The sequence below is a fragment of the Lolium perenne genome, chromosome 6 (genome assembly GCF_019359855.2).
Source record: "Lolium perenne isolate Kyuss_39 chromosome 6, Kyuss_2.0, whole genome shotgun sequence".
Classification (NCBI taxonomy): domain Eukaryota; kingdom Viridiplantae; phylum Streptophyta; class Magnoliopsida; order Poales; family Poaceae; genus Lolium; species Lolium perenne.
The window spans coordinates 173,477,325-173,488,158 of NC_067249.2; the positions used below are offsets into that span (position 1 = coordinate 173,477,325).

General features: G+C 46.4%; 1 protein-coding gene across 1 annotated transcript; it reads left to right on the top strand.

The window, feature by feature from the left end:
- The first annotated feature begins 9,340 nt into the window (after positions 1-9,340).
- On the top strand, positions 9,341-10,254 carry LOC127306917 (uncharacterized). The gene has a single exon (XM_051337621.2). The coding sequence runs from the start codon at positions 9,403-9,405 to the stop codon at positions 9,994-9,996; it is 594 nt and encodes a 197-aa protein (XP_051193581.1). The 5' UTR covers positions 9,341-9,402; the 3' UTR covers positions 9,997-10,254.
- Positions 10,255-10,834: the final 580 nt, after the last annotated feature.

Here is a 10,834-nt window from a genome sequence, read left to right on the forward strand (position 1 = left end):
TTTTATTCCATCACATCTTATGTGCTTTTTCTTAGAGCGTCGGTTTGTTTTTGTTTTTTTTTGTTTTGTTTGAATAAAATGGATCCTAGCATTCACTTTATGGGAGAGAGACACGCTCCGCTGTAGCATATGGACAAGTATGTCCTTGGTTTCTACTCATAGTATTCATGGCGAAGTTTTTCCTTCGTTAAATTGTTATATGGTTGGAATTGAAAAATGATACATGTAGTAATTGCTATTAATGTCTTGGGTAATGTGATACTTGGCAATTGTTGTGCTCATGATTAAGCTCTTGCATCATATGCTTTGCACCCATTAATGAAGAAATACATAGAGCATGCTAAAATTTGGTTTGCATATTTGGTTTCTCTAAGGTCTAGATAATTTCTAGTATTGAGTTTGAACAACAAGGAAGACGGTGTAGAGTTTTATAATGTTTACAATATGTCTTTTATGTGAGTTTTGCTGCACCGGTTCATCCTTGTGTTTGTTTCAAATAAACCTTGCTAGCCTAAACCTTGTATCGAGAGGGAATACTTCTCATGCATCCAAAATACTTGAGCCAACCACTATGCCATTTGTGTCCACCATACCTACCTACTACATGGTATTTTCCGCCATTCCAAAGTAAATTGCTTGAGTGCTACCTTTAAAATTCCATCATTCACCTTTGCAATATATAGCTCATGGGACAAATAGCTTAAAAACTATTGTGGTATTGAATATGTAATTATGCACTTTATCTCTTATTAAGTTGCTTGTTGTGCGATAACCATGTTTACTGGGGACGCCATCAACTTTTCATTGTTGAATTTCATGTGAGTTGCTATGCATGTTCGTCTTGTCTGAAGTAAGGGCGATCTACACTGAGTTGAATGGTTTGAGCATGCATATTGTTAGAGAAGAACATTGGGCCGCTAACTAAAGCCATGATCCATGGTGGAAGTTTCAGTTTTGGACAAACATCCTCAAATCTCTAATGAGAAAAGAATTAATTGTTGTTGAATGCTTAAAGCATTAAAATAGGTGTCCATTATCTGTTGTCTATGTTGTCCCGGTATGGATGTCTAAGTTGAGAATAATCAAAAGCGAGAAATCCAAATGCGAGCTTTCTCCTTAGACCTTTGTACAGGCGGCATAGAGGTACCCCTTTGTGATACTTGGTTAAAGCATATGTATTGCGGTGATAATCCAGGTAGTCCAAGCTAATTAGGACAAGGTGCGGGCACTATTAGTACACTATGCATGAGGCTTGCAACTTATAAGATATAATTTACATGATGCATATGCTTTATTACTACCGTTGACAAAATTGTTTCATGTTTTCAAAATCAAAGCTCTAGCACAAATATAGCAATCGATGCTTTTCCTCTATGGAGGACCATTCTTTTACTTTCAATGTTGAGTCAGTTCACCTATTTCTCTCCACCTCAAGAAGCAAACACTTGTGTGAACTGTGCATTGATTCCTACATACTTGCTTATTGCACTTATTATATTACTCTATGTTGACAATATCCATGAGATATACATGTTACAAGTTGAAAGCAACCGCTGAAACTTAATCTTCTTTTGTGTTGCTTCAATGCCTTTACTTTGAATTATTGCTTTATGAGTTAACTCTTATGCAAGACTTATTGATGCTTGTCTTGAAGTGCTATTCATGAAAAGTCTTTGCTTTATGATTCACTTGTTTACTCATGTCATATACATTGTTTTGATCGCTGCATTCACTACATATGCTTTACAAATAGTATGATCAAGATTATGATGGCATGTCACTTCAGAAATTATCTGTGTTATCGTTTTACTCGCTCGGACGAGCAGAACTAAGCTTGGGGATGCTGATACGTCTCCGACGTATCGATAATTTCTTATGTTCCATGCCACATTATTGATGTTATCTACATGTTTTATGCACACTTTATGTCATATTCGTGCATTTTCTGGAACTAACCTATTAACAAGATGCCGAAGTGCCAGTTGCTATTTTCTGCTGTTTTTGGTTTCAGAAATCCTAGTAAGGAAATATTCTCGGAATTGGACGAAATCAACGCCCAGGGGCCTATTTTTCCACGAAGCTTCCAGAAGTCCGAAGACGAAACGAAGTGGGGCCACAGGGTGCCCAAACCCTAGGGCGGCGCGGCCCCCCCCTTGGCCGCGCCGGCCTATGGTGTGGGGCCCCTGTGCCCCTCCCGACTTGCCCTTCCGCCTACTTAAAGCCTCCGTGACGAAACCCCCGCATGCGAGAGCCACGATACGGAAAACCTTCCGAGAGACGCCGCCAACGCCGATCCCATCTCGGGATCCAGAGATCGCCTCCGGCACCCTGCCGGAGAGGGGAATCATCTCCCGGAGGACTCTACGCCGCCATGGTCGCCTCCGGAGTGATGTGTGAGTAGTCTACCCCTGGACTATGGGTCCATAGCAGTAGCTAGATGGTTGTCTTCTCCCCATTGTGCTATCATTGTCGGATCTTGTGAGCTGCCTAACATGATCAAGATCGTCTATCTGTAATTCTATATGTTGCGTTTGTTGGGATCCGATGAATAGAGAATACTTGTTATGTTGATTATCAAAGTTATATCTACGTGTTGTTTATGATCTTGCATGCTTTCCGTTACTAGTAGATGCTCTGGCCAAGTAGATGCTTGTAACTCCAAGAGGGAGTACTTATGCTCGATAGTGGGTTCATGCCTGCATTGACACCTGGGACAGTGACAGAAAGTTCTAAGGTTGTGTTGTGCTGTTGCCACTAGGGATAAAACATTGATGCTATGTCTAAGGATGTAGTTGTTGATTACATTACGCACCATACTTAATGCAATTGTCTGTTGCTTTGCAACTTAATACCTGGAGGGTTCGGATGATAACCTGAAGGTGGACTTTTTAGGCATAGATGCAGTTGGATGGCGGTCTATGTACTTTGTCGTAATGCCCAATTAAATCTCACTATACTCATCATGATATGTATGTGCATTGTCATGCTCTCTTTATTTGTCAATTGCCCAACTGTAATTTGTTCACCCAACATGCTGCTTGTCTTATGGGAGAGACACCTCTAGTGAACTGTGGACCCCGGTCCAATTCTCTTTACTGAAATACAATCTACTGCAATACTTGTTTTACTGTTTTCTGCAAACAATCATCTTCCACACAATACGGTTAATCCTTTGTTACAGCAAGCCGGTGAGATTGACAACCTCACTGTTTCGTTGGGACAAAGTATTTTGGTTGTGTTGTGCAGGTTCCACGTTGTCGCCGGAATCCCTGGTGTTGCGCCGCACTACATCCCGCCGCCATCAACCTTCAACGTGCTTCTTGACTCCTACTGGTCCGATTAAACCTTGGTTTCTTACTGAGGGAAACTTGCCGCTGTGCGCATCACACCTTCCTCTTGGGGTTCCCAACGGACGTGACAACCACACGCATCAAGCAAATTTCTGGCGCCGTTGCCGGGGACCTGAAGAAAAGCTACACCACAGAGATCTCTAACTCCCACGTCAACTTTGCGCCAGCACTACGGCCACACGCTCGTCGTCGCCTGGGCCCTCCTCGTCTTCGCAGGACGACCGCTGCTTCGAGTTCCTCCTCTGCATCGACGACGACCCACTCGGCTTCAAGCGGCTCCCGGAAAAGTTCGCCGAGTTCGTCGATGGCGTCGAGCCGGCGCACTTGCAACTACGGGAGGCCAGCTGCAACTTCTACCAGTGGACCGTGAAGGTCTTATTCGACGGGCAGTGCAAGGTGTATCTGCACACGGGGTGGGACAAGTTCGCCCCCGACCTCGCGCTCGAGCCCGGCTGCCATCTCACCTTCCTCTACGAGGGGGCCGGCGAGATGATCGTCAAGGTGTTCAACGACACAGCCTGCCGCAGACACTACCACACCGGCGAATCCGGCTCGGACACCGATAGTTAGAACTTAGAGTGTTCTTTCTTTGCAACGAATATCGCTACGGGCCAGACGAAGCCAGTAGTGAAGGTTTCTGGTTGTTCTTCCTCGGAAGAACCAACAAGGGCACCGTCCCAAGCTGGATTCAACACTCGAATGTTCTTTCTTGGTAGCGAACAAACGGAAACCAACAAGAACCAGTTTGGGTGATTGGGTGTGCACTCGAATGTTCTTTCTTGGCAGCGAATAAACGGAAATCAACACAACTGTTTTTTTAAATGTTTTTATTTGTGTCAACCATGGTTGAAACTATGTATTAGTTTGTGTAAACCATGTTCCAAACTATGTATTAGTTTGTGTAAAATAATGTTCCAATATGTAATATTTAGAACTATGTTTAAATGGAGAAAAGAAAAAAAACAAGTAAAAATAATGCGTCGTCTCGCTGGAGCCACCCACAGACGCAAATGTACGCGCAAACAAAAACGATCATTTTATTGTCCGCCCGACAATAAAATGCGTCCGGAGATGCCCTTAGCTTTCGGACGAGCGACTCGTCGTGTGGGGGGCTCTTGTCTCCATGATACACGTTCGTGTTCCGATGGCGATCCCGTCGAGCCTTCAATCTGGAGAAATTCGTAATGGCTTGTCAGATCGTCTCTGTCTGCCGACCTCCCGAAGCGTCTCTGTTGCGTAGTGTGAACAGATATCGACATGCATATTGTAGACACGCAAGTACGTACGCTGTATCCGTATGTCCTGTGTAACGTACGATTGCCGTGTGTGTGGGTTCAAGTTCCAACAGCAAAGTACGGCTGTGATTCTTCTTTTTTTGGCTGCTGTGTTTTATGCCCAGGAACAGCCTACACCACATGAGCTTGTTAGTCAGTACTAAGGCGATCTTAGTAGTAAGATCCCAGTCGCACAGCGTATGTCTGACAGTTCGTTTCCACTCGAGGAATCAGAATCTGCATTAACTAACCGATCAGAGAATTTGCACCCTCGTGGCCTCGTCGGAGCATGCCTACCTGAAAACGGTCTTCCAGGAAAGGAAGTTCCGCAGGTGACCAAAGGAAGTTTCGTAGAATCCATCTGTAAGAGTATTTCCAGTCGTCCCTCACAATATCATTTAGGTCTTATTTAGTACTATTAAAGTGTTTGTCAAAATTAGTGGAGATTTTTTTAATAAAGAAACATATTTATATTAAAGAATACCAATTACATCCAGACTCTGCAACAACACAATGCCCTAATAACATTACAGATGCACACAACCAAAAAGAGACAGAGAAAACGAAGAAATAAAAGTCCCGCTGCAGCCCTAGCAACAGTAATACATCCACCACCAAGACAATATCTAAAATTTAGACTCTTTAAAAGCGACGCCTTCAAGAAGGGAACAGTGCACCAGCGCCGTCGCCGTCGTCCGATCAAAGATCTTAGGTTTTCACCTTGAAGATAGTCTCCGCACTCAAAACAATGCCTTCAACAAGGATATTGCCACACACAACCAGTTAAGGCCATACCTTGGATTTTCACACTGAAAGATAAGACTCCGAACATCACATGTGCTGCCACCGCCACTTTCATACCACTGCTGCGAAGTGTGGAACACCAAGCAAGCCCCTCAACAGCTCAAAGACTTGAACCTCCATTAGCTAGTCCTCCAATCCGGCCTTCATGATATTCTTTTCTTCTGACTTCACCATGGATCAGCTGTCACTTGGTGTCAACACAGAAAAGAGCTTCGCACAGCTCCCTCCAGAACCAAACGCTCGGAATAAAAGCATAGGTGCGCACGACCGAATACCACCGATCCAGCAAACTCCAGGCAATATAAGCACTGTTACATTCACCGGCGGCGCCTTTCGGAACTCAACACTCCGGCCAGATCATGAAGGGCATGCCTCTAGCAGGTTTTCATCTTCGCCCATGAATTAGTGGAGATAATACTCTAGAGTATTAGGTGAATTCCTGCCGGCACTCAATCCCTACAAAACTCCATCCTTAATCCACTAGGTAGGTGTAGAGTATTGAACATTGAGAAAAATGCATTAAGATCTAGGAAAAAGTGGGGATACGCGGGGATTAAACTCGCTCAATACTCTAGCACCAAACATACATTTAAAATAAGTGGTTATTTGAAGTATATTGGGAATTATCTCCACTAATCTCCACTACAACTCTAGCACCAAACAAGGTCGAAGGGATTTCAGGCATGTCGGATAGAAAGTCGCACTAAGCTGTTGCCTTAAAGGTCTATTCAGTCAAGCGGGCTTAATATTGTTTCATGCGTCCCGAGCCCGTCTCAGCTAAACTGGCACCTTGTAGACGTGCCGGGTGCGACGCGCCGGGCGCGACGCGTTGGGCAACGTGGCGAGAGATGGGCCCGTTGTATCATCGTCATGCTTCTGAAAACCTTTCCACAATGGCAGCGATGGTTTCAGACGTGGATGCAGGTGAGATGTCTCGTCGTCCATGTGCCATTCCCACGCGGCGCCTCCGTCGCTTCCCTACGTGGCAACATTAGTACGACACCGCTCTTTCCTACCCTTTGTCCACCGCTTCAAGAGTCGCCCACGTCTATAAAACACCGCCCTCCTCCTCACCGTCGTCGTAGCACAAAATCATCTACCTCCACAAAAATGGTGCGCCACAATGCCACGATCTACTCCACGGTCGGCTGCAGAGGCCGTGGTAGGGCAGTACCGCCTCCACATTCACTGTCGGTCGAGGGTGTGTCACCTCAACCCGATCCCGAGTTCGATGCCGACGACATGGCGGAGTTCGTGCAGTTTGACGCCGACGCTGAACACGAGGAGGCAAAGGGGAGATGGCGGAGCTTGCGATGGAGCGGGAGGAGGAGTAGATTGGGGCGAGGAGGACTAGACCGGCAACGAGGTGGAGGAGGACATGGAACAAAGGGCTGGAGCCAGTGGACCTGGGGCAAGAGACCATCCTCGTCTCATTCGAGTCCCTGTGGAAGCTTCAGGCGCCCGTTACTGCGAGGTGGTTAACGAGGCTATCCTCTGCCGCATCACCGACATCTTTGTCGAGCAGGCAGCGACAGATGAGTCTGGACGCATCCTCATGGCAACCGTGTAGTTGAGGCTCCTCGAGCTCGACGCTTGACGTAGCGCCGATCCCGCCACCCGCAATGCAACGCATGTGGTCCAAAACGAGGCCTCCTGTGAGTGGAGGGAGGTGCTGAGGGGCCAACGTCGCAGGAATGCTCCGGCGACTCCGGCGGCGATGATGCATCGCCAAATGTGCGAGGCAAGGGCGACGAGGTGGGCGCAGGAGCCGGGTGTAGGGGTGTAGCGGGTGGCACGGAAGCAACCACCAGAGAAGAATGACGATGAGGCTAGGCCGTCACGTGCTTCGACCGACAACGATTAGTCTAGGTTTAGTTTGAACTTAGTAGTTTTTCATTCAACTTTGTAAAATATAATAAAATTTAAATGAAAAACATAATTCCTGTCGGTTTTTCACACCAATATTTCTTTTTTCCATCTACAGTAAAAATAACTTTTCAAAAAATCAAGGGCTTATTCCAAAAGGGACTTTTTATACCTCGCAATTCTGGCGGCGGACTTCTTATAGATCTTTTTCTCTAATCGGCTATCCCAAGTGCTCTGATGACATGGATCCTATACTTTGCTGCTTCCCCTTTAACCCTTTTGCCTTGGAGTAGGTCGATCGGATCCGTTTGCGTGCATCAATGGCTGTCTAAGATTTAGACTGATGTATATATGGTCGCTGATCTGCTCACTGTTCAGCAAATTTGGACGATCTGCCATCACGTCCAAATGCACGCACCGCGTTGATAGCTACAGGTTGCTGTTCTCGTGCGTGTTATACGTGCCAAGATGCAACCCGAGTCATTTTCCTCTAGGGTCCGAGTGCAACAGGTGAACTCAAACCACAAACAGCTTTGATTGAGTGACACAGGCTACGCCATGACGGCATGTTGCCAGCTGATTATTCTCCTGGAATTTCGTTGAACCCTTGCCGTGAACGTGTACGGTATGAGAAGGTAAGTACGGTCGGTGTAGGATAGGGCATACAACTCAACGACCGATTCCCTCAAGAAAATGCCTCAACCGCTGGGAACCGACCAATGCTCGGACGCTCGACACATCAAGCGAATCTTTTTTCAAAAGAAAATATTCCCTAGAATTTTTTTCTTGCTTGGAATATTAATATCAGCATAAAATCCTTGGATGTGAGTCGGTAATGTTATTGAACTAAATGTCAGTTGCAACTCATGTTGTCATGACTAACACAAGTCATGGAGTAATCCAAGTGACATCTTTTTAGTACAACTCATTGTTAGGAAGATCCAAGTGTTTAGGCCATTTTTGCATCGTCATAAGAACTAAAAAAATCTCAGTTGTAACCATATCAGGGCATTGGGCAACCCGGCCCGAAATTTTTGAGCATGGTCCTGGAAATATTGGCCCGGTAGCCGGGCTATGTAAAAAAGCGAAATAGGGAAGACAAGTCGGCCCGTGGCCGACTAGATTTTAGGCTTTTTGGTCGGGTCAGGGCCTAGGGCTAGTTTTCACGCATCGGGCTTTCTTTGGCCTGAAGCCCAGTCCGGCCCAAAGGATGTCCAAGTCTACTTGTAACCGATGTTGCGTCAAAGTATAATCTCATATGTTGCAACTCATGACATGCACTCATCAGGGAGCAATTCTTGGTAACCTTTGAGCGACCAAACACACTCACCAGGTATCAAATTCCAGGTTTGACAAATTGGGCCTTATAAAAGGTGGAATATTTTTCAGTATGGTGCGGCATGTCGATATCGAGACACATGTGTGATTTTGGTCAATTTCATACCCGTCGAATCAGTTTATTGAACTCGGTCTTTCAGAGGCCTCAAAGAGGTAGAATATGCGTGTATATATTCGTAGAGGTGAGTATTTATGACTGTTGTACTGTTTGAAAAAAAAGAAGCTAAAACCATGCAGAAAACGTCCAAATCTGAGTGCCCGTAGCCATAGCGACACCCGCACGCCAGCTGCAGAGTCTCCCTCTCCCCTGTCTCGCCCCATCGTATAAAACAACCCATTGTCACCCTCCGTTTGCCATTAGAGCATGTACAATGATGATGACTCAGCTGTCTGTAAGAGGTAGTTATAGGTGATTTTGGTGATGTGGACGAAAGAGAATGAGGAGAGAGAAGGAGGCTGTCTGTAAAGTTACAGACAGTCTGTAGGCTTCTTACAGACAGCTTACAGACACCATTTTTGTTGTTGTATGAAGGGTGTCTATAACTTATACTCACATATAGCTATGACTAAAAATAGATAACTTACAGATAGACTATTGTATACACTGTCTATAGCATTGTCTATAGATGATATGGAGTAGTATTACAGACACCATCCGTCTAAACCAATGTACATGCCCTTAGACTGCCTGCCTCGTCTGCTATCCTTGCAAAAAAACACAGAACACTAGTGCGTACGTAGCAGAGGAAAGCTAGCTAGCTACCTGCCTGATGGCAAGCCGGCATAGAGGCTTCCGGATCGGCCGGAAGCTGCTCGGCCTGTGCCGCTGGGCGCTCTCCCACCGCCGGCGACGCCGCGGCGGCGGCTACCTCCGCCTGCAACGCTGCCAGCAGCTGGGAGGCACAGCATATAACTCCCCCGCGGCCTTCGGGAGCGCCAAGAAGCAGCAGCAGCTGGTCGTGCTGCCGCGGGACGAGCACGAGCCACGGCGGCGGGTGCTGACGTGGGGGCGGTCCCTGGCGCGCCGGATGAGGCTCTTTCCACGGCGTGGCAGCGGCGGCGGCGGCGGCGGCGGCGGCGAGCGGCTCCTGGAGGAGGAGGCCGCGGAGGCAACGACGCCTAAGGGGCAGGTTGCGGTGTACGTGGGCGGCGACGGGCCCGGCGGGGAGTCGTCGATGAGGTACGTGGTGCCCGTGGTGTATTTCAACCACCCGCTGTTCGGGGAGCTGCTGCGCGAGGCCGAGGAGGAATTCGGCTTCCAGCATCCCGGCGGGATCACCATACCCTGTGCCGCCACGCGCTTCGAGCGCGCCGCCGCCGTGGCCGGCAGCTGCAGCGGCAGGAAGGTGCCAGCGTGGTGGTAGGCTGGTAGCACGTGTTTGACGATCTCATGTACAGTACATACCGACGGACGTGATCCGTCGAATAGGCTTGGGATATGTGGTTTGACTTTTTTTTATGCGCCACAAGTTTAGAAACGGAGGGTGTACAAAATGCAAAGATATCGAGTCTGTAAATTTTGGAAGATTCTATGGGCGGGAGTGACTAATTCTGATCGAGAACTAACCTAATTATCATGAAGCTGTAGTTGTGACTCATGGCTAACATGGAACTTAAATCAATTCAATGTGAGTATTTTTTTTTAGTTATAAATCATGTTGCATGTTGTAAAATCTGAGTTGCAAACTTGTGTGCTGGAAAAATCCCAGCTGCAACCCAGATAGCACGAATTGCAATGCAATTCAACGAGGGAGTTGACTAAGAATAAAGCTAAATCTTAGACTAGTCATAGCAAGGAGTAACATAGACTACTAACATGCACATGTTACTACTCTATGTTACTACCTATATAGAGGGTAATAACATATGTATGGTATCATGCAAGATCAAATTTATTAGGTTGTAGACTCATCTTGTATTGGAAAGTGTGATGTTACGGTAATATAGTTAGTTACCACCTCAGTCCCTTTATTCATTTATTATCATAACATGTCACCAAAATATCTTGAAAACGTGTGATGTTACAACCTATGTTACTCTCACTATGAGTAGTCTTAGTCGATGGAGAATTAGTGATATATAAGCCCGTGGTGCCACCCATTTTAAAGTTCGCAGGCTAATTAACTTGTGGAGGCTTGGTAACTCTTTTTGAAGAAAAACACCTCAGTCTAACTTTTCGACATGTGCGACATGATTGATTGG

Excerpts from the sequence above, each read along its gene's own strand:
- LOC127306917 (XM_051337621.2), top strand. The coding sequence starts at position 9,403 with ATGGCAAGCCGGCATAGAGGCTTCCGGATCGGCCGGAAGCTGCTCGGC.